The sequence below is a fragment of the Macaca thibetana genome, chromosome 16 (genome assembly GCF_024542745.1).
Source record: "Macaca thibetana thibetana isolate TM-01 chromosome 16, ASM2454274v1, whole genome shotgun sequence".
NCBI classification, from domain to species: domain Eukaryota; kingdom Metazoa; phylum Chordata; class Mammalia; order Primates; family Cercopithecidae; genus Macaca; species Macaca thibetana.
The window spans coordinates 31,432,952-31,457,231 of record NC_065593.1 but is presented as its reverse complement, the minus strand read 5'-3'; the positions used below and the strand labels follow the sequence as shown (position 1 = coordinate 31,457,231).

The 24,280-nt window shown below is 46.9% G+C and overlaps 1 protein-coding gene across 3 annotated transcripts in view; it reads right to left on the bottom strand.

The window, feature by feature from the left end:
- LOC126939304 (TBC1 domain family member 3G-like) overlaps positions 1-24,280 on the bottom strand; it is a 292,702-nt gene that overhangs the window by 8,003 nt on the left and 260,419 nt on the right. For 2 of the 3 annotated variants that reach the window (XM_050764533.1, XM_050764532.1), the window contains 2 exons: positions 1,458-1,530; positions 1,213-1,295 (listed from right to left, as the gene is read on the bottom strand). In XM_050764533.1, coding sequence (XP_050620490.1) covers positions 1,213-1,295; positions 1,458-1,529 — 155 coding nt within the window. In that variant the 5' untranslated portion in view covers position 1,530. Of the gene's footprint in view, positions 1-1,212; positions 1,296-1,457; positions 1,531-2,945; positions 3,153-24,280 lie in introns of those variants that run through there. The other variant, XM_050764534.1, reaches the window with a different exon arrangement.

Sequence of the window (24,280 nt, the reverse complement as noted above, 5' to 3'; positions counted from 1 at the left end):
GGACAGGCTCTGTCCCTATCTAGCTCAGGGCTCAGTCCAGGAAAAGACACAGGGAAGGGAGGACAAGGGCCTTCCTGTGGGGTTGACTCCCAGGAGGGGCAGGACCTGGGAGGAGAAGGAGTGTGGGGCCAGCCTGGCCAGGGTAAGTGGGGCCCCTGGCGTGGGGGGCGGTCAGGCCGCACAATGGGGCTGCTTGTCCTGGACTGGAGATGGTGCTTTCTGCTGGAGCTGAGCAAGGTCAGGCCTGAGATGGGATGGGGGCCGCCCAGGGTGGGTGACAGGGCCCTCACAGGAGTCCCTCAGGGAGTGACCACATCACCCCACCAGGGTCAAGGGAGCCTGCCGTGAGACCTGCCCGGTGTACTCCTGGTGTACCAGGGGCCCATCCCACTTCACAGCCCCAAGGCCCTTGCAGGTTCTGACTCCCAGCATCCACCTGCCTCTCCCTGCACCTGACCCACACACCCTGCGTTTCAGAAGTGGCACCGCTCATCAGCTCCCTCCCACCCTACCTCCCCCGGCATCCTCTGTGTCTCCATCCTATGATCCCTAAGGGATGGACTCCTGGCTGGGCTCCTCTTACGTGGCCCCAGTTCCTTTCCCAGCACCAGACCCAGGGTCTGTAGCCACAAGCCCGGCTGCCTCCCTGGCCTCACGGTGAGATGCCCATAACAGGTCCCTGCCCATCTTCTCCTCCATTCTCCTAGGGCCACCGCTCCCATTGTTCTCATGCCGTTCCCCCTTCTCCATGGGGACAGTGAGGGCTGTAGCTCTAGGGAAATGAGGGAGGACAGGGGCCGGTGGGCCCTCAGAGACCTGCTGGACAACAGCCCTGAGGCTAGGTCAGGCGTCCCCTCACCCTGTAGCCAGAACCCTTGGATTTCACTGGGGTTGTTTCCAAGTAGACATGGCCAGACCCTCAGGCTGCCCCGCTCCTCTTGTGCTGACTTGGGGACAGAACTGCTGACAGTCCAGGGGCCTGACCTAGCCCAGTCTCCATTCCCACCCGCTCCCTAGATGGGCCCCGCACCTCTGGCCTAACAGCAACCTGGGGCTGGACCTGCAAGGGAGCCAGGGAGGAGTTCTGACCCTGGAAAGCAGGTTGGCCTGACCCGGCGAGACAGTCCTGCCTCGGAAAGGCCTTTCTGAAAGCAAACCCATCCCTGAGCTGAGACAGGTGCTTCAGGGGTGAGGGGAGCACAGAGGACTCACTGCACAATCCCAAAGCGATCAATGTTGTTGTAGATTCCAACAGGCTCAGGCCCCATGTCCTCTGGCAGCCCAGCTCGGTGTCCCTGCAACCCAGAGGGAGGCTTGGTGAGGGGTCCAAGGCAAACGGTGCAAGGGCCTGGGGGTAGTAGCCACCTGTGCCCACTCTGTGCTCCTAGGGAGCCCAGGACCCTTTGACCAGGGTGCACTGGAAGAGGCCTCCCTCCAAGGAGCAGACCGACCTGTACCTTCTCATAGTTCATGATGATATTCTCTCGCTCCTGTGCCCGCAAACTATCTGCATCCTCTATGATTACCATCCTGTGAGACAAAATCATCTAAAAGTTACCTTGTACTTGAGAGTTTCAGAGAACACCTGAACCGTTCTCGCCAGGCTCCCAGATGCTGGCTGGCCATGTAACCCCGATCCCATCACCTTCCCCAGGTAAAAAGGTGCCAGACCTAGTGTCCCGCACCTGCATGAGTGTCTGGAGTCTCCAGTCCCAAGCAGGGTGGGCATCATCCCAAGGACTTGAGGACAGTGGGACCTGGACAGAATCCCGTCATCCCCAATTGCCATGAAATGGGGACACACCTGCCCCAGCAGGTTGAATAGTGTCCACCTGCCAAGGGTGAAAGGCCCATGATGGGCTATTCCAGGGATGTGGAGGGAGACTGAGGTCAGCGACCAGAGGTCGCTGTACAGTCGGCCTCCTGGGATGCTCAGGGACCACAGAGATGCCCAGTTTTCTACAGGGAACAAGATCTCTCCTGACTGCTCTGTTCTTCTCCGCTCATCACTTTGGCTCCCGTGGCCGTTCAGTCTGAACAGAGAAGCCACTTTAGGAATAATGCCAGTTGAGCAGGAGGGTGTTGGGTTTGGGGGATGATCTATTGTGCTAGGGGAAACCCTCACTCGGAGAGGGACTGGACTCCACCATTCTGAGCTGTCCCTACAGGAGGGGGCTTCATTTTCCCATGTCACTGAGGAAGGACGGTGGGTCCTTGGTCCTGGAGAACACCTGGATGGACCGTCCCTCCTGGGAACACTTGGGGCAAAAGGAGGGCGAGACCTCGAGAGGACCAGACAGAGCAAGAAATACGTGGAGAGAACCCCAGTGCCTGGACCCCTTTGAACAGAAGGGAAGAAGGTCTCCCCCCAGCCAGCCCTCCAGGGCTCCTTCATTTTCCACAGTTACCCAAGGGCAGAAGGTTCCCCAGGACAAGGGACCATGTGTGTTCAGTGAGGCCCACAGCCACCATCAGGACCCAGCTTGGGGCACAGAGGTGTTCTGAGGACCCTCCTATCCCCCCACCCACAGTGGATCTATCCCAGTTGCTCTGCCAGGGCCAGGCTCTGCCCCATCGGGATGGGAAACCTGGGAAGACTTGGGATCTAGGGCAGGGAGGTCACAGGGTTCAGGCCTGAATTCCAGCACAGCGCAAGGCAGGGCTGAGAGCAAAACCCACGGTCCTGTCTGGATTCCCAGGTCGGTTACCGCCTCTCTGACCCCAGACGTCTCACCTGTCGAATGGGTACACTAGGGAATGGCACTCACTCTATGAAGCCACCATGAGGACGAAAGAGCCAATCGTCTACACTGGCAGTGTAGAACGGGCGACCGGTGAGTGCTCAGGGATGACCCTCCTCGGTAGCTGCCCAGAGGCCAACACCACCCACAGCATAGCCACTGTCCCCAAGTCAGCCTGGAGGGAAGACAGCAGGTCGCACTCACCTGATTCTGATGAATCAGCTGACCTGCGTTATGCCTCTCATGTAGAAAGCCTTCGAGTCCACAAAACTGTTTCCCGATACCACTGTGCGTGTGTAGCTGATACCACTGTGCACGTGTAACTGCTGTAGAACACAGAGGCAGGCCTGAAAGCGGATTGGTGCTAAGCACCAGTGACATTGTGAGGTCATGGCACGCATCACAGTGGGGCCTTGCCCGGGTCAGCAGGGCCCAGAGATGGGGTCCTCCGCTGCCTGAGGTGGCCACATGCCTGCCTGCAATGTGTTTGTGTGCGTGCATGCACACCTGTACATGGGTAAACACATCTGTGCACGTGTGTGTGCCTTCTCTGGCCAGGCCTGGCTGCCCCACTCATGTGTGCACCCAGTTCCTCATCACTGTCACCCCCGAGGCCGAGGACCAGTATCAGAGCATCCACGGGTGTTCCCTAACCTCAGCCCTCCTCGCCCAGGGTGGTCTGGGATACACATAAGGGTGGAGGGAAGTGACCACTACTGTTGAATCTCAGAATACAAATGCTAATACTATTACTTAATGGTTTTTTCGTGTCTCTAATGGTATCTTTTTTTAAATTTCTGATATTTTAACTGGGTATTTCTCTCCATGACCCTTGAATGTTCTAGCTAGAGGATCCTATGGGGAAAGTGCCAGGCACACAGTAGGGCTTCACTCTATTCCAGACACGTTATCTAAAATCTCGTTCATCTGTCCTTCCTGCCAGGGCCTAGGGGATGCCAAATTCCAGGGTCCAGAAAGAGTTTGGGATAAAATGAAGCTCCAAGGGGTGAACTTTGACTGGGGCTGAGTCTGACTGTGTCATTCAAACGGAGTCTCAAGTCCGGAGATCGGGCGTCCAGATGCCCCAATGCAGGGACCTCTGATCGACACCTGCTCCCCTGTACTCATTAGCAACCTCACCCATCCTACTCTCAAAGCACACTTGGCCCTCATATCCGGGAGCTGTGCATCTGTGGGTTCAGCAACAGCAGATGGAAAATATTCAGAAAATAAATTGGATGATTATGTCTCTACTGAACATGTGCAGACTTTGTTCTTGTCATCATTCCCTAAAGAATACAGTATCACAACCATTTATGTAGCATCTGCATTGTATTACATATCATAAATAATCTAGTAATGGTCTATGTCTATTGGAGGATGTGCATAGCTTTTATGTAAATACTAGGCCATGTTATATCAGGGACTTGAGCATCCATGGATTTTGGCATCCACGGGACCCTAGAACTAATCCTCCATGGATACCAAGGGACAATTGTATAAACTCACTCAGGAAGGCTGCTCATTGGAGGAAGGGCCCAGTTCAGTACAGACAGGGACATCATCCCTGGACTACTGTCCATCCATCCATCCATCCATTCATCCATTGGCACCACCCTCTAGTGCTGTCCGAGTGACAGCCCTAGCAAGTGGAGACCTTTAAAAAGACCGGCTCACGTTGTCCAGGTTTGAGGTCTTGGAAGAAGTTGCACCACTGTGAGAATAAGGGGTCAGTTTCCTCCAGGATCCAAAGAGCATATCAGGGCCCCTTGGGGTGAGGAAAGGAGCGCGGCCTCTCCAGCAGCCACATGGACTGCAGTAGGAACGGGCTGGGGCTGGCCCTGTTTATCACTTGGCCCTCATGAGGGGAACAGAAAGACCAGGGGGCAGAGGAGGAGCATGGGGCAGCTGGTTGCCTAAGCAGAAGGCACCTCAGGGAAGGGCTTTTAGTTTGTTTTCACACTGCTGTAAAGAAATACTTGAGGCCGGGCGTGGTGGTTCACACCCGTAATCTCAGTACTTTGGGAGGCCGAGAGGTGGATCACCTGAGGTCAGGAGTTCAAGACCAGCCTGGCCGTAATCTCAGTACTTTGGGAGGCCGAGAGGTGGATCACCTGAGGTCAGGAGTTCAAGACCAGCCTGGCCAACATGGTGAAACTCCGTCTCAACTAAAAATACAAAAAAAGCTAGCTGGGCGTGGTGGCGGGCACCTGTAATCCCACCTACTTCGGGAGGCTGAGGCAGGAGAATCCCTTGAACCTGGAAGGCAGAGGTTGCAGTGAGCCTAGATGGTGCCATTGCACTCCAACCTCGGTGACCAGATTCAAACTCTGTTAAAAAAAAAAAAAAAAAAAAAATACTTGAGACTGAGTAGTTTATAAAGGAAAGAGGTTTAATTGACTCACAGTTTAGGGAACTTACAATTATGGCAGAAGGCGAAGGGGAAGCGACACCTTCTTCACAAGGCGGCAGGAGGGAGTGAGTGGAGAACGAGGAAGTGCCACACTTTGAAACCATCAGCTCTCCTGAGGACTCCCTCACTCTCAGGGGAGCAGCACGGGGGAAACTGTCCCCAGATCCAATCCCCTCCCACCAGGTTCCTCCCTTGACACAGGAGGGATGAGTTTTGGGTGGGGACACAGATCCAAACCTGTCAGGGTCTCAGCCTGTCTTGCAGCTCCCCGGGGCTGAGGCTGAGTACAGATCTGCTGGGCCTGCTCTACAGCACCGGGGGCTCTGCCTGTGCGCCCCCATCTGCTGCTTCCTGGGGTGGTGGCTGCTTCCTCAAGAAGAGGTTGGATCTGCTCTCCTACCCACCCCTCTCCAGGGCCTTGTGGTGCCCTGGCCACATCCTCCCAGGGTAAGGGCAGGAAACTGGGCTCCTTGCCCTTCTTGTTGCTTGGGTGACCATCCTGGGGTCATTCGTAGGCCCCATCACTGTTCCTCCTTCTAAATGGAGAGCATTTTGGCAAATCTTCCCGGTAGAGGCCGGGGGCTCATCCCTGTTATTTGTTCTAGCTTGGTAAAGCCAGCTGAAGACATCTGGGCAAGCAGAAAGTAGAGTGGCCCCCAGGAAGGGTGGGTGGAGGGTGCTGGCCTCTGGGCCTGCCTGGACCAGCGTGTGAGGGGCAAGATTATCAGCAAGTAGGGTTGTCAGGGCTAACATCAGGAGGCAGTAATAATGCTGGTGGGGGGACGGCGGTGTGGCTGGCTTGGTGTGGGGCATGAGAGCCAAGGTTTGTCAGCTCGCAGAGTGGCACCTGACTCATGGACTAGCGGCTGTGGAACCCAGTGGTTGCCCTTAGTTCCTGGATCCTGGGAGACTTCTGGAACCTGGGCCTGGGGCAGCCTAGCGGTGGAGGTGGTGGGTGACAGGGGTAGGGGTCTCTGCTTCTCTCTTTCAGTAAGAGGGAGAACCAAGAAAGGCACTGAAGCATGGTCTGCAGAGAAGGCACTTGTGCAATCACCAGGAGAATGAGGGGCCTGAGTTGTCTTCATTTCTGCTAAAAACATGCATTCTCTCCCAGGACACCCTGGTGAGGGCATGAAGTACAGGGTGTGTGTGTGTCTGTGTGTCTGTGTGTGTATGTATGTAGGTATATGCATGCGTATGTATGTATGTGCATGTGTGCGCGCAGGTTTGTGCATGTGAATGTATTTATGTATGTGTATCTGTGTGCGTGTGCATGTGTGTGTGCGTGTGTGTGTGCGTGTGCGTGCATGTGTGTGTGTTGCAGGGCTTTACAGTGGACAGGATGTGGGAAGGCAGCTGCAGTTCCAAGCTGCGAGTCTTTCTCAGAGAATGGTTAAGATTCCCTGGACCACAGAAAGAGTGTTTTCATTTGCACCCATTTTTATTAGCATTTAAATCTGCATTATTTGTAGCAGGTAAACCTTATGTTGCGTAACTATTTTTAGAAACATTTACACCAGCGGTCCCCAAACTTTTTGGCACCAGAGACCAGGTTTCTTGAAGACAACTCCTCCATGGGCCCGGGAGAAGGGGAAGCGATGATGCGGAGATGATTCAAACCCATTACAGTTATTGTGTGCTTTATTTCTATTATTATTTCACATATATTTCTATTATTATTTCATTCCATCTCTCGACTATCTGTGGGCTAACAGGCTGTGTTAGTTTCCTACGGCTGTTTTACAGGACCACAGACTGGGCACCCTCAACAACAGAATGTTACTGTCTCCCAATCCTGGAGGCCATGAGTCCACCATCAAGGTGTCAGCAGGGTGGGTCCCACTGAGGCGGTGCAGGAAGGCTCTGTTCCAGGCCTGTCTCTTGCTGTGTGAGTGGCCGTCTTCTCCCTGTGACTCTTGGTTAAGGGTGACTCTGACGAGGTTTCAGAAGAGGAGAGCCGGACAGAATGTCGGTAGCCTATGGAGGGGGTCGAGCCTGGTGTCTCATGCCTGGAATCTTAGCACTTTGGGAGGCCAAGACAGGAGGATCGGTTGAAGATGAGACTTCACGACCAACCTGGCCAACATAGGGAGACTTAGTCTCTTAAAAAAATAAAAATATGGAAGGGAAAAATCATTCAGATGAAGTCTCAGATGGCAATGAAGAACATGTTATTGGAAACTGGAGGAAAGGTGACACTTGTCATAAAGTGACAAAGAACTTGGCTGCATTGTGCTGCTAGTGTTTTCTGGAAGGCTGAGCTTGTGAGCGATGAACCTGAAATTTAGCAGAAGAAATATCTAAGCAAAGTATTGAAGGAGTACCTTCATTCTCTTGAATGTTTCTAGGAAAATGAAAGAAAAGAGGAATGATTTAGAGACAGAACTTATAATCAAAAGGGAAGCAGAACTTAAAACTTTAGGAAATTTTTAGCCTTCTCAGGCTGCCTGAGTTCTAATCCTAGCTCTGCTTATTAAGTTCTTTTAAGGGGATGATCTTTGAGCAAATGTTGAGCTCCTGTTTTCCCAAGTCAATGGACACAATAGTTGCTACCTTGTGAAGGATTCATGTAATTGACCAGCATTTACCAAGTACCATCAGTGTTTAGTTTTAGTCATTGGTGATTCTGTAGTTGGAGTGTGAGGGGTGCTGGGGTGGGAGGTGGTGTCTGCCTGTAGCACTTAATTGCAGGCAGAAAAGAAAAGATACTTTTGATAACCCAGAGGCAGCTTTTCTCTGCTTTTCTGTCAAAAGAGAAGGGAGTTTGGACAGGGATAGGAATTCTCTTGAATACTAAGCTCTCTTCCACAAAACCAGAGGTAGAATGTGTAATAATTCACAGAATTTCTAGACTGAAACACTCTGATTTTTTACAATTTATTTTTTATGTTTTCAGGTTGAGACAGTTAAAGTTAATCTGTGGCGACGTTTTGGATGCACTGGCCAGACACCTCATTCCAGCAGCAAGGTTTTCTATTGTGAAATGTAGGTTCTATACTAGAAAGGAAAATGTAAGATTAAAAGTTGGCCTTTTTAGAATCATGACTTTCTTCTATGTAGGTTTCCAACTTTTATTAAAAAATAATTGTTTAATGTTAGAAGGATAGTTGATGTTGGAATAAAAAAGATGGTCAGGCTGTTATAAAAATGCATTAGCTTTTGCTTTACTTATATTCTTTTGATTTCTTGGGACCTATCTCATTCCCCTCCCCCAAACGGCCACACATTGCACAGTGCTGGCTGAATGTTTCATGTAGAAAGTTTATTTTACAAATGTTAGACCTAATACCATAAAAATCCTAGAGGAAAACCTAGGTAGTACCATTCAGGACATAGGCATGGGCAAAGACTTCATGTCTAAAACACCAAAAGCAACGGCAGCAAAAGCCAAAATTGACAAATGGGATCTCATTAAACTAAAGAGCTTCTGCACAGCAAAAGAAACTACCATCAGAGTGAACAGGCAACCTACAGAATGGGAGAAAATTTTTGCAATCTACTCATCTGACAAAGGGCTAATATCCAGAACCTACAAAGAACTCAAAGAAATTTACAAGAAAAAAACAAACAACCCCATCAAAAAGTGGGCAAAGGATATGAACAGACATTTCTCAAAAGAAGACATTCATACAGCCAACAGACACATGAAAAAATGCTCATCATCACTGGCCATCAGAGAAATGCAAATCAAAACCACAATGAGATACCATCTCACACCAGTTAGAATGGCAATCATTAAAAAGTCAGGAAACAACAGGTGCTGGAGAGGATGTGGAGAAATAGGAACACTTTTACACTGTTGGTGGGATTGTAAACTAGTTCAACCATTATGGAAAACAGTATGGCGATTCCTCAAGGATCTAGAACTAGATGTACCATATGACCCAGCCATCCCATTACTGGGTATATACCCAAAGGATTATAAATTATGCTGCTATAAAGACACATGCACACGTATGTTTATTGCAGCACTATTCACAATAGCAAAGACTTGGAATCAACCCAAATGTCCATCAGTGACAGACTGGATTAAGAAAATGTGGCACATATACACCATGGAATACTATGCAGCCATAAAAAAGGATGAGTTTGAGTCCTTTGTAGGGACTTGGATGCAGCTGGAATCCATCATTCTTAGCAAACTATCACAAGAACAGAAAACCAAACACCGCATGTTCTCACTCATAGGTGGGAACTGAACAATGAGATCACTCGGACTCAGGAAGGGGAACATCACACACCAGGGCCTATCATGGGGAGGCGGGAGGGGGGAGGGATTGCACTGGGAGTTATACCTGATGTAAATGACGAGTTGATGGGTGCAGCACAGCAACATGGCACAAGTATACATATGTAACAAACCTGCACGTTATGCACATGTACCCTACAACTTAAAGTATAATAATAATAAATAAATTAAAAAAAAAAAAGAAGAAAAAAAGCTAAGATACTCATCACAGATAACAGTATAAAAGGACAAGGTTTGGAAAATAGTAAATATATGAGCAATGAAATATGGGAACACAGAAGAAAATGTCAATGATGTTCAAAGAAGTAGAGAAAGCTTTATAGAAGATACGGCATTTAGCTTGACCTCAATGATTTGAAAAGAAGTTTCACAGATTTTAGGGGAATAGGGAAAAGAATTCTGTGTAATAAGTTTCCTTTTTGTTTGACTTTTGAGGAACAGTTAAACTCTTTCCCATAGGTGAAATGTATTTTCATAAGAGTAATCGAGTAAACTATGATAGAGATTAGGTAATAGATGATAAATAGATAGATAGATAGATAGATAGATAGATAGATAGATAGATATAGACAGATGTCCTTGAGGGCTTCAGGTTTGTATTTTACCAACAATTTTGTGTATTAATCACAGCTGCAACCATAACCATAAAACATTTCTTCATGATACCATCTTACACTTCACAACTTTTATTATATTATGTTTTGGGGACCTGATATGTTTTGGCTCTGTGTCCCCATTCAAATGCCATTTTGTAGCGCCTATAATCCCCATGTGTTGTGGGAGGGACCCAGTGGGAGATGATTGAATCATAGGGCTGAGTCTTTCTCATGCTGTTCTTGTGATACTGAATGGTTCTCATGAGATCTGATGGTTTTTAACGCGGGAGTTTCTCTGCACAAGTTCTTTTTTTTTTTTTTGCCTGCTGCCATCAGTGTAAGATGTGACTTGCTCCTCTTTGCCTTCTGCCATGATTGTGAGGCCTCTCCAGCCAAGTGGAACTGTAAGTCCAATAAACCTCCTTCTTTTGTAAAAAAAAAAAAAAAAAAATAAAAAAAAAAAAAAAAAAAAAAAAAAAAAAAAGAAAGTTTATTTTACGATTAATACACTTGTGCCATTTCTTGGAACCACCTGCTTGTTTAATTCTAGTCTATCAAGTGATAATTTTGTCGATATTTAGAGGCTTCTCACTTAATTTCAGTGGGATTTGTTATATTTAATAAGGAAAATAATATGAAATGTCTCAGAAATAAAAAAGAAACAAAGTCAATTATTCCTGAGAGTTTCTAAAATTATTGAAGTACACTTGTTAATTGTTAGTGTAGAACCTACATCTCATAATAGAAAACCTTGGACTTGCCAGTGGTAGCTGCTGGAGTGAGGTGTCTGTTCAGTACATCCAGAACGTCGCCTCAGATTAACTTTACCTCAGTCTCAACCTGAAAACATAAAAAATAAAATTTAAAAAATCAGATTATTGAGGTTTAGAAATTCTGTGAATTATTACACATTCTATCTACCTCTGATTTTGAGGAAGGGAGCTTAGTATTGAACAGAATTCCTTTCCCTCTCCCAACTCCCTTCTTCCCTTTTGACACAAAAGCAGAGAAAAGCTGCCTCTAGGTTATCAAAAGTATTTTTCCTTTCTGCATGCAATTATGTGCTACACACACACACACACCACCCCCCACCCCAACACCCCCTCACAGTCCAAATACAGAATCACCAATGACTAAAACTGAACACTGATGCTACTCGGTAAATGCTGGTCAATTACATGAATCCTTCACAAGGTAGGAACTATTGTGTCCATTTACTTGGGAAAACAGAAGCTAAGACATTTTCTCAAAGATCATCCCCTTAAAAGAACTTACTACCAGCTAGGATTTGAACCCAGGCAGGGTGCAAGGGACAGAACAAAATTCAAACCCATGCAATTTGCCTTCAGTGCTTAGATTCCTAACAACGTTCAACAGGCAATCCCTTTAGTGGAAGAGATCCAAAACTAGGTAAGATACCACAAATCTATGGACCAAAGAAACTTTTGCCATTCATCTCTATTCATTTATAATGCTGAAAACGTACACACCACCTCTAAAGGCTCTGTTGCCCAGGCTGGAGTGCATACCCAGTTTTCATGCTTCCTTTTTTTTTTTTTTGTTTTGAGATGGAGTCTCGCTCTGTTGCCACCTGCCTCAGGCTGGAGTGCAATGTGGCAGAGTCCTCTGTCACCCAGGCTGGAGTGCAGTGGCACCATCTCAGCTCACTGCAACCTCCGCCTCCAGGGTTCAAACCATTCTGTCTCAGTCTCCCAAGTAGCTAAGATTACAGGTGTGTGCCACCACACCCGGCTAATTTTTGTATTTTCAGTACAGACGAGGTTTTTCTATGTTGGCCAGGCTGATCTCGCCTCTAAAACCATATGATAGAATGGGTCGCATAGTCCAAGAAGCAGGACTGCTTCTCCTGTAACCGGAAACCACTATGTAGCCCTTTCCTGTCCTAGGCCTCACACAATGCTGGTAGAGTTCCTTGTCACTTGGTAAGGTTTAAAGCAGTGTTCCTAAGTAGGGAATCTGCTGCCACCAGAGCCCAAGGAGGCCTGGTAGGCATTATGCTTGCTTCTTAGTGGTGGGAAGTGCAAGATGGAATAATTTGACCTTTACTTTGGAAGGAGATATCCCCACTATGCCTGAAGCCACTAAAACTTCACTAGTGTGGCAGGCCCCGGAATCTTTGTAGAAGCCTCTGGAACACGTCTTACCCAGGCCTCCAACAAGTATTTGTATTTCTTGCTCATCTGGTCCAAATAACATCGTGTCATTGATATAGTGGGCCAGTGTCATATTCTGGGGTGTTCAGATGGTCAAGGTCCTTTCAGAATGTATTTTTACAGAATGCAAGAGAGTTAACACAACCCCAGGGCAGGACTGTAAATCTGTACTGTTGTGCATCCCACATGAATGTAAACTTCTTCCAGTTAGGAATGGATAAGAATGCAGCCAGGTGCGGTGGCTCATGCCTGTAATCCTAGCATTTTGGGAGACTGAGGTGGGTCGATCGCCTGAGGTCAGGAGTTCAAGACCAACCTGGCCAACATGACAAAACCCCATTATCAGGGGAAACCAGCCTCCAATATTTCAACGTAAGTTCCTTTCTATTTTCCCTAAGTGCCAGCTGGTCTGAGAAATAAAGGGAAAGAGTACAAAAGAGAGAAATTTAAAAGCTGGCTGTCCGGGGGAGACATCACATGTCGGCAGGTTCTGTGTTGCCCCCTGAACTGTAACACCATCAAGTTTTTATTAGCAATTTTCAAAGGGGAGGGAGTGTATGAATAGGGTGTGGGTCACAGAGATCACATGCTTCAAGGGCAACAAAAGATCACAAGGCAGAAGGTTAGGGTGAGATCACAAGGTCAGGGTGAAACTAGAATCACTAATGAACTTCCATATCCCGCTGTGCACGCATTGTCATTGATAAACATCTTAACAGGGTTCAAGAGCAGAGAACCGGTCTGAATAGAATTCGCCAGGCTGGAATTTCCTAATCCTAGCAAGCCTGGGGGCGCTGCAGGAGACTAGGGCGTGTTTCATCCCTGTCTACAGCTGCATAAGGCAGACACTCCTAGGGTGGCCATTTTAGAGACCCGCCCTGGGAATGCATTCTTTTCCCAGGGCTGCTAATTATTAATATTCCTTACTGGGAAAAGAATTCAGCAATATTTTTCTTACCCATTTTCGGTAATAACAGAAATATGGCTCTGTTCTGTCCGGCTCCCAGGCAGTCAGACCTAATGGTTATCTCCCTTGTTCCCTGTTCTTATTGCAAGGGGCCCAGATTTCATATTGTTCAAACACACGTGCTTTATGAACAATTTGTGCAGTTAACACAATCGTCACAGGGTCCTGAAGTGATGTACATCCTCAGCTTATGAAGATGATGGGATTAAGAGATTAAAGACAGGCATAGGACATTATAAGAGTACTGATTGGGAAAGTGATAAACGTCCATGAAATCATCACAATTTATGTCCTACTGTCACAGCTTCAGCAGGTCCCTCTGTTCGGGGTCTCTGACTTCCTGCAACACCCTGTCTCTAGTAAAAATACAGAAATTGACCCGGCATGGTAGCAGGCACCTATAATCCCACCTACTCAGGAGGCTGAGGCAGGAGAATCATTTGAACCTGGGGGGTAGAGGTTGCAGTGAGCCAAGATCACATCCCTTCACTCCAGTCTGGGCAAAAGAGCAAGCCTCCATCTCAAAAAAAAAAAAAAAAAAAAAAAAAAAAAAAATGCATTGGCCAGATTAATGGCTAACAATAGCACACACCTAAAGCCATGTTAATCTGCTGTAACAAAAATACCATTTGTAACCCAGCAAGCACAACTGGGGCTATTCCTTGGATGAGTTTGCCACATCCTTCAGGAACTGAAGTTCCTGCATTTCTACCATTTCTACTTCACTTACAACGGACCATTGCTTCTGGTTAAGGTCAGAATTAAGTGGGGAAAACATGACTCCTGCATTCATGAAGTCTTCAAAGGTGACTTTAATCTCTGCTGTGTTCCCTGGAGTGTCATACTGTCTTTTATTTACTCTCTTGGATGGAGGAGGAGGGAGTAGTTTCAGAGGTTTCTACTTGGCCTTCTCCACTATGATGGCCGTAATTTTACAGTCTAAAGAAGAAATTATTGGGAGAAGCCATCTACCCTGGATTCTGAGTATCCCTGCACATTCTTACTAATATGCTGGGAAGACAAGACCTTGTTTCTCTCTACTTAGGAGATTTCTCAGGGTTGTACACACAGCAATGAACCTTGAGAGATGAGCTAACATCTCCTTCCAGGACAAAGAGTAGACTTGCATACTGCTTATAAAAATAGTAGATTTCCAGCCAGGCACGGTGCCTCATGCCTGTGATCTCAGCACTTTGGGAGGCCGAGGCAGGCGGATCATGAGGTTAGCAATTTGAGACCAGCCTGACCAACATGGTGAAACCCCATCTCTACCGAAAATACAAAAATTAGCTGGGTGTGGTGGTGGGTGTCTGTAATCCCAGCTACTCAGGAGGCTGAGGCAGGAGAATCACTTGAACCAGGGAGGCAGAGGTTGCAGTGAGCTGAGATTGAGCCACTGCACTCCAGCCTGGGTGACAGAGTGAGACTCTGTCTCAAAAGAAAGAAAGAAAAGAAAGAAAGAGAGAGAGAGAGAGAGAAACAGAGAGAGAGAGAGAGAGAGAGAAGGAAGTGAGGGAGGGAGGGAGGGGAAAGGAAAAGAAACAGTGGATTCCCATAAAAAGGAATGCAATCATGTCCTTTGCAGGGACATGGATGGAGCTGGAAACCGTTGTCCTCAGAAAACTAACACGGGAACAGAAAACCAAACATAGCATGCTCTCATTTCTAAGTGGGAGTTGAAGAATGAGAACACAGGAAACATGGTGGGGAACTACACACACTGGGGCCTGTTGGAGAGGTTTTGGGGAGGGAGAGTATCAGGAAAAACAACTAATGGATGGTGGGTTTCATACCCAGGTGATAGGTTGATCTGGGCAGCAAACCACCATGGCACGCGTTTCCCTTTGTAACAAACCTGCACATCCTGCACATGTACCCTGGAACTTAAAACAAAAGTTGAAGGAAAAAAAATGGTGGATTCCCTAAACTCAGTGATTTTTCCCCTGTAACACAACCCACTTTATGTATAGGCATCAATCTGGATCTTCTGCATCGCCTCTGTGGGAACTGGGGGCAAGGTGAACAGATATAGACATGACACTGATACTGCTTGCTGTGGTCTGATAAAGTCCTTTCTCTCTGACGCAAGAGACTTGTATTCAACCAGCAAACATGAAACAATAACAGACTAATGGCTTTTAAGGAGGGCAAAATCCTAGTCCCTGACAGCAATGATGGGGAGCAGAGGTGGTTCTTCCAACGCCCAAGTATGTCCATGTCACATTACATTGCATTATACATCTGGAGATGGAAAATCAGGTGGGTCTTTGGACCCCCTGCGAACTAGACCTGGGTCAAAAGCTCCATTTATTACCTAGCCCCAATATACTCCCACTTTAACAGGGAGACCACAATGAAGCTTTGAGTCTCCAGGCATCAGTGTGAACTCAGGCCTTATATCCAGTAGCCCTCAAAAAGGCTGGGAATTACCCTTTCCTGAGGAGATGGCCATTGGTTTCTTTGGAGAGGGATTGGGGGAATCACGATCATATACGTTTGCTGTGGCATTTCTTCCTGGAAACCGACTCTCTCCTTCAGTCAGGTTCTGGGTTATTGGGGTGACTACCCTCAAACTCCTCATCACCCATCTTTGATTTCTTCTGGTTGTGCAGATTGAACAATTGGCTTTTTGGCTGCTCCATCGATCTTACCCTGGGGATATAATGTTCTTTTTTGTTTCCATCTGGCACTTTTATTGTTTCACTTTTTCTGTTTGATTCATTGGAGTGATTTGGGAGTGTGATACGAACCATGGCTCCAGTTTACATCCTGATGGCGTTCCAATTGCTCCACCACCACCTGATTCCATCACTGGATTTATTCTTTTATTGAATAGTACATCTTTTCCCCACTGATTTGAGATGGCATTTTTGTTAAATGCTAAAAATTAATTAATTTTTTTTTTGAGATGGATTCTCAGTCTGTTGCCAGAATGAAATGCAGTGACGCAATCTTGACTCATTGCAGCCTCTGCCTCCTGGGTTCAAGTGATTCTCCTACCTTAGCCTCTTGAGTAGCTGGATTACAGGCATGCCTCACCACACCCAGCTAATTTCTGTATTTTTAGTAGAGACAGGGTTTCACCATGTTGGCCTGGATGGTCTCAATCTCCTGACCTCATGATCTGCCCACTTTGGTCTCCCAGAGTGCTGGGATTAAAGGCGTGAGCCTCCATGCCCAGCCAAAAATTCATATTCTTATTAATTTTCTCCATAGCTCTCCTTGAATCAGATCCTCCCTGGTGTCACTCATTGTGCTAAATGTGCCCAGCTTGCATCTGAGGGTTAAAGGCTAGTCCCTGACAGGATCCTGCCCGTTCTGTGGCAGCATTTGCTACCATGAACACTGACCCATATGTAACAGCCTCAGTGAGTTTCCCAACAATGCCAGTGCCCCTCAGTCAGCGCATTCCTTATTGCTTTGTAAACAGGGTGCCCTCTAGACCCTCCCATGCCATGGTAGGCTGGCATTATGCAGAATATCCACTCTAATGTGCCCACCACACTCAGTCTTTTATCCCTTCCTCCACCATGGTCCATGATAGTTCTAGTGTTTCTACTTCACTTACAATGGACGGTTGCTTTTTCCAAACTTTGAGAGGCAACCGAGCAGCTTAATAGCACCATCTCCTGGGATCTTCAATAGTTGTTACATTTTGTATCACGGGCTATTGGTCCCACATTGATAAACTCTGTTATCCAAATTTATCAGTGCTCCTTGATCCACCACCCTCAAGATACAATGCCAGATGTACTTTCCTGACGCCTGCTGGAATCTGTGATCTAGGTCCTGCAGCTCTTTTGGCGTATACTGGACCTGAACGTGATAGAGAACACAACCTTCTTTGGAACTTTACTGCTCTTTTTTTTTTTTTTTTTTTTGAGACGGAGTCTCGCTGTGTCACCCAGGCTGGAGTGCAGTGGCTGGATCTCAGCTCACTGCAAGCTCTGCCTCCCGGGTTTTTACGCCATTCTCCTGCCTCAGCCTCCCAAGTAGCCGGGACTACAGGCGCCCGCCACCTCGCCCGGCTATTGTTTTGTATTTTTTAGTAGAGACGGGGTTTCACCGTGTTAGCCAGGATGGTCTCGAACTCCTGACCTCGTGATCCGCCCGTCTCGGCCTCCCAAAGTGCTGGGATTACAGGCTTGAGCCACCGCGCCCGGCCGGAACTTTGCTGCTCTTATAATGAAGGCCTGGTCCTGTTCCTCAGCCTTTTCTGCTTTTCCGTTGCAGGTGATGAGTCTCTTTATATGCTGCCAAGGACGGCCTCTGGTTTTCACACTTCAGCTTACAGGCGATTAATCACCCTCAGCCTTTCATGTCTTCCTCCAATGCAGCAAGAGCCAGAAGAAACAGCCATCCAATTCTCAAGTCCTTATATTAATATAATTACTCTTGCCCTTGAAACTCTCAAATTCCTCTCCAGTCTATTCTCTCCCATCAGTTTCCCATTGCAGTTCCCTGCTGCTAGGAGGTTTGTTGTTGTTTTGGTTTGGTTTTCTTGTTTCTCTGAGACAGTCTTGCTCTGTTGTCCAGGCTGGAGTACAGCGGCACCATCTCGGCTCACTGCAACCTCTGCTTCCCAAGCTCAAGTGATCCACCTCAGCTTCCCGAGTAGCTGGGACTACAGGTGTGTGCCACCATGTCTGGCTAATTTTTTTTTTTTTTTTTTGAGACAGAGTTTTGCTCTTGTTGCCCAGATTGGAGTGCAGTGGCACGATCTTGGCTCACTGCAACCTCCATCTTCCGGTTTCAACCGATGGTATTTTTGTTAGAGCAGATTAACATGGCTTTAGCTGTGTAGCTATTATTAGCCATTAATCTGGCCAATGCATTTCCTTTTTTTTTTTTTCTTTTCTTTTCTTTTTTTTTTTTTTTTTTTTGAGATGAAATCTTGTTCTTTTGCCAGGCTGGAGTGAAGGGGTGTGATCTTGGCTCACTGCAACCTCCACCCGCCGGATTCAAGTGATTCTCCTGCCTCAGCCTCCCGAGTAGCTGAGATTACAGGTATGTGCCACCATACCCGGCTAATTTTTATAGTTTTAGTAGAGACGGGGTTTCACTATGTTAGTCAGTCTGCTCTTGAACTCCCAACCTTGTGATCCACCCGCCTCGACCTTCCAAAGTGCTGGGATTACAGGCATGGGCTACTGCACCTGGCTGGAGGTTTTAATAATCATGCTGGGCATGAGCCACTATGCCTGGCAATTTTTTTTTTTTTTTTTTGGTAGAGATGGGGTTTTGCTATGTTGCCCAGGCTGGTCTTGAACTCCTGAGCACAAGCAATCCACCCGCCTTGGCCGCCTAAAGTGCTGGGATTACAGGCATGGGCTACTGCACCTGGATGGAGGTTTTAATAATCACACCACAACCTCTTGCCATGGGTTTGACCAGGTGTTTATTGTAAGCTTGCTGTTGGGTGAAACAGCTCCATAATCCCATCATCTGCTTCTCATGAGAACTCCTGAGACCAACTGTCATAAATTAGGTTCCCTGGGAAACAGGCTCTGAGACAGAGATTTACTCTGAGTCATGTAGGAAATGTCTTTGGGAGTGCTTTAGGAACAGGGTTGCCAGATAAAATATAGCATGCCCCGTTAAGTTTGCACTTCAGATAAACGAAGTGTGCAATATGTGGGACATGTTTATATTAAAAGTTATTCTTACTTATCTGAAATTCAAATTTCACTGGGCGTTTGGTGTTTATATGTGTCAAATCTGGCAACTTCTGTCTAAAGAACAACACCTATGAGAAGTGAGGAAGGCAAGCTTGTGAAGGGGAGACGTTCAACTATAAGCAGTTGGAGGAGACGCTTCCACTAAGTCTATGGCACTGTCTATAGGTTGGAGAGTCCTTCAGAGCTGCCCTGGGCCAGGCACGGAGGCTCACATATGTAATCCCAGCACATTGGGAGGCCGAGGTGACAGACCACCTGATGTCAGAAGTCCAAGACCAGCCTGGCCAACATGGCGAAACCCCGTCTCTACTACAAATACAAAAATTAGCTGGGTATGGTGGTGGGCGCCCGTAGTTCCAGCTACTCAGGAGGCTTAGGCAGGAGAATCATTTGAACCCAGGAGATGGGGTTTCACCGTGTTAGCCAGGATGGTCTTGATCTCCTGAACTCGTGATCCACCCCCTTCGGCCTCCCAAAGTGCTGGGATTACAGGCATAAACCACCATGCCCAGCCAACTATCTGATTTTTGACAAACCTGACTGAAACAAGCAATGAGGAGAGTATTCTCTATTTAATAAGTGGTGCTGGGAGAACTGGCTAGCCATGTAAAGAAAACTGAAACTGGAACCCTTCCTTACACCATATACAAAAATCAACTCAAGATATATTAGGTGGGGCATGGTGGCTGTAATCCCAGAACTTTGGGAGGCTGAGGCAGGTGGATCATTTGAGGTCAGGAGTTCGAGACCAGCCTGGCCAACATGGTAAAACCCTGTGTCTTCTAAGAATATAGAAATTAGCTTGGTGTGGTGGCAGGTACCTGTAATCCCAGCTACTCAGGAGGCTAAGGCAGGAGAATCACCTGAGCCTGTGAAGTAGAGGTTGCAGTAAACTGAGATTGTGCCAGTGCACTCCAATCTGGGTAACAGAGTAAGATCCTGACTCAAAACAAAACAAAACAAAACAAAACAACCCATAAAAACAAAAAAAAAAAATTATAGATTAAAGACCTAAATGTTAACCCCCAAACTACAAATACCCTAGAAAAGGGCCAGGCGTGATGGCTCACGCCTATAATCTCAGCACTTTAGAAGGTTAAAGAGGGCAGATCACCTGAGGTCGGGAGTTCTAGACCAGCCTGGCCAACATGGTGAAACCCTGTCTCTACTAAAAACACAAAATTAGCTGGGCATAGTGGCGTGTGCCTGTAATCTCAGCTACTCAGGAGGCTGAGGCAGGAGAATTGCTTGAAACCGGGAGGTGGAGGTTGCAGTAAGCCAAGATGGCACCATTGCACTCGAGGCTGGGTGACAAGAGTGAAACTCCCTCTCAAAAACAAACAAAAAATCCCTAGAAGAAAATCTAGGCAATACTGCTCAGGACATAGGCACAAGCAAAGATTTCATGATGAAGACACCAAAGGCAATTGCAACAAAAGCAAACATTGACAGATGGGATCTAATTAAAGAGCTTCTGCACAGCAAAAGAAACTATCATCAGAGTGAATAGACAACCTATGGAATGGGAGAAGATTTTTGCAATCTATCTTTCTGACAAAGGTCTAACATCAAGCATCTATAAGGTACTTACACAAATTTACAAGAAAAAAACAAACAGCCCCATTAAAAAGTGGGCAAAAGACATGAAGAGACACTTCAAAAGAAGGCATAAGGCCTGACGCGGTGGCTCAAGCCTGTAATTCCAGCACTTTGGGAGGCCGAGGCGGGTGGATCATGAGGTCAGGAGATCGAGACCAGCCTGGCTAACATGGTGAAACCCCGTCTCTACTAAAAAATACAAAAAACTAGCCGGGCGAGGTGGCGGGCGCCTGTAGTCCCAGCTACTCGGGAGGCTGAGGCAGGAGAATGGCGGGAACCCAGGAGGCGGAGCTTGCAGTGAGCTGAGATCCGGCCACTGCACTCCAGTCTGGGCGACAGAGTGAGACTCCGTCTCAAAAAAAAAGAAGGCATACATGCGGCCAACAAACATGAGAAAGAGCTCAACATCACCGGTCATTAGAGAAATGCAAATCAAAACCATGATGAGATACCATCTCACACCTGTCAGAATGGCTATTAGTTGTTTGGTTGCATGTTTGTTTTTTTGAGACAGACTTTCCCTGTTATTGTCCAGGCTGGAGTGCAATGGTGTGATCTCAGCTCACCGCAACCTCTGCCTCCTGGGTTCAAGTGATTCTCCTGCCTCAGCCTCCCAAGTAGCTGGAACCACAGGCGCCCACCACCACACCTGGCTAATTTTTTGTATTTTTTAGTAGAGATGGGGTTTCACCGTGTTAGCCAGGATGGTTTCCATCTCCTGACCTCGTGATCCATTCGCCTCGGCCTCCCAAAATGCTGGGATTACAGGCGTGAGCCACCATGCCCGGCCAATTTTGTATTTTCAGTAGAGATGGGGTTTCTCCATGTTGGTCAGGCTGGGCTTGAACCCCTGACCTCAGGTAATCCGCCCACCTCAGCTTCCCAAAGTGCTGGGATTACAGGCGTAAGCCACCACGCCCAACCCCTATTTGATTAAGGCATTGTAGTAGAGATTCTATTTTACAGAGTTGATTGCAAATTTGGGTCAATCAGCCACTATGTCATATAACGTAAGATAATATAACTTGAAATGCATTAGATATCTAAGTATAAAATAATAAAAACAAAAGTGAAGAAGTGTGTGTGAAGACGACTTGATTAAGACGAATCATAAAGCAAAGTGACTATATGAAAGTTAAGTTTTTTCCATGGTGAAAGCATAAACAAAATTAAGAAAAAAACAATAGATTGGGAAAATATTTGTAACACATAAGAATGAAAGTCTGTAACATATAAACAGTTTCTACAAATTAATTAGAAAGAAACTAATGACTAATAGAAAAATGGACAAAGGCTGCAAATAGGCAAATTGCAGAAGAGGAAATTCAAATAGACAATAAAAATATAAAAAGACACTGCTCAGCCTCACTATTCAGGAAAAAGCAAATTAAAACAAGAAAGAGATGCCACTTTTCAATGATTGGCAAAAGTTATAAAGAGTAACCATATCTGCGCCAGGCACGGTGGCTCATGCCTGTAATCTCAGCACTTTGGGAGGCCAAGGGAGGCAGAGAACTTTGAGCTCAGGAGTTCGAGACCAGCCTGGACAACATGGTGAAAACCTGTCTCTACAAGAAATACAAAAATGGGCTGGCCATGCTGGCTCATGCCTGTGGTCCCTGCTACTTGGGAGGCTGAGGCTGGAGGATTACTTGAGCCAGGAAGTGGAGGTTGCAGTCAGCTGAGATCACGCCACTGCATTCCAGCCTGGGTAACAGAGTGAAAGAAACCCTGTCTCAAACAAACAAATAAAAAGAGTAATCATACCTCATACTGAAAACATGAATAAAGGACACTCATACATGCTGGTGGGAATATAAATTGCTAAAGCCAATTTGGAAAATAGCATTTGAGCTAGCAGTCTGTTTGGGAAATCTATCCTACAGAAATAAAAGCATCAATTTGTAACCAAGTAGCTCAGTTTCAAAATGCATTTTGAAACTTTTTTCCTTTCTTACATTTAGCCTTGAAACAAACTTTAAAATTATTTGTTGGCTGGGCCTGGTGGCTCATGCCTGTGATCCCAGCACTTTGGGAGACCGAGGCAGGTGGATCACTTGAGGCCAGGAGTTCGAGACCAGCCTGGCCAACATGGTGAAACCCCATCTCTACTAAATATACAAAAATTAGCAGAGATCACGCTGCTGCAATCCAGCCTGGGCAACAGAGTGAAACTCTGTCTCGAAAATAAATAAATAAATAAATAAATAAAGCTAAAGCTTTTGTTTCCCTTCCCACCAGATAGACATTCTTGTGCACAGTGCTCGCTTAGATAATTATGCACTTATTTAGAAATTCATGGGGCTAATTTTGGAACACATGAGGCATGAAGACCCAACTGCTAAGGTCCAGAGATTACCTCAAGAGTGTTAATCTACAACCTGGCCATTGATGAGATGACAGCAGCCCATGTGGGTGGACCATGACTCAAGACAGCCCTGGAACAAGATACACAGGCCTCATACCCAGCACTACTCCCGCATGGCTCCCATTCCAAGTTCCCCTTTTTTTCTATCTATCTATCTATCTATCTATCTATCTATCTATCTATCTATCTATCTATCTATCTATCTATCTATCTATCTATCTATCTATCTATCTATCTATCTATCTTTTGAGATGGAGTCTTGCTCTGTTGCCCAGGCTGGAGTGCAGTGGCGCGATCTCGGATCCCTGCAATCTCCACCTCCCAGGTTCAGGCGATTCTCCTGCCTCAGCCTCCCAAGTAGCTGGGATTACAGGCGTCCACCACCAGGTCCGGCTAATTGTTTTGCATTTTTAGTAGAGACGGGGTTTCACTATGTTGGCCAGGCTGGTTTCAAACTCTTGACCTCAAGTGATCCGCCTGCCTCGGCCTTCCAAAGTACTGGGATTACAGGCATGAGCCACAGTGCCCAGCCAAGTTCCCCTAAATTCCTGGGTTTATAGGCTTGTGCCAGGCCATATTGCATAATTTTTAAAGCCAGTGTTATGGTCCTCATCTGTTAGTTCAGAGCAGCGAGGTCCAGTGGAAATATAACGTGAGCCATATGTGTAGTTTAAAATTTTTAGCAGTCACGTTAAAAACAGTAAAAGGAAACAGGGGCTCACATCCCAGATAAACACCCGGGTCTTTTTAAAAGCTCAGGCGTGGCTGGGCGCGGGGCTCATGCCTGTAATTCCAGCACTTTGGTAGGCCAAAGCAGGCAGATCACAAGTTCAGGAGTTCGAGACCAGCCAGCCTGGCCAACAGGGCGAAACCCCATCTCTACTAAAAATACAAAATTAGCCAGGTGTGCTTGCAGACACCTGTAATCCCAGCTACTGGGGAGGCTGAGGCAGGAGAATCGCTTGAAACTGGGATGTGGAAATTGCAGTGAGCCAAGATCACACCAATGCACTCTAGCCTGGATGACGGAGTGAGACTCCATCTCAAAAAATAAAAAAAAAAAAAAAAAAAACAAACAGCCCAGGTACAATGGCTCACGCCTGTAATCCCAGCACTTTGGGAGGCCAAGGCGGGTGGATCACCTGAGGTCAGGAGTTCGAGACCAGCCTGGCCAACATGCAGAAACCCGTCTCTACTAAAAATACAAAATAATTAGCAGGGCGTGGTGGCAGCTGCCTGTAATCCCAGCTACTCGGGAGGCTGAGGCAGGAGAATTGCTAGAACCCTGGGGACGAAGGTTGCAAAGGTTGCATTGAGCTGAGATGGCATCACTGCACTCCAGCCTGGACGACAAGAGTCAGACTCCGTCTCACACACAAAAAAAGGAAACAAACAAATGAGCTGACATACTTAATGGTAAACGGTTGAATGTATTCCCCTTAAAATCAGGAGCACGGCACAGATGTCTACTGTCACCATTCCCATTTAATTTATT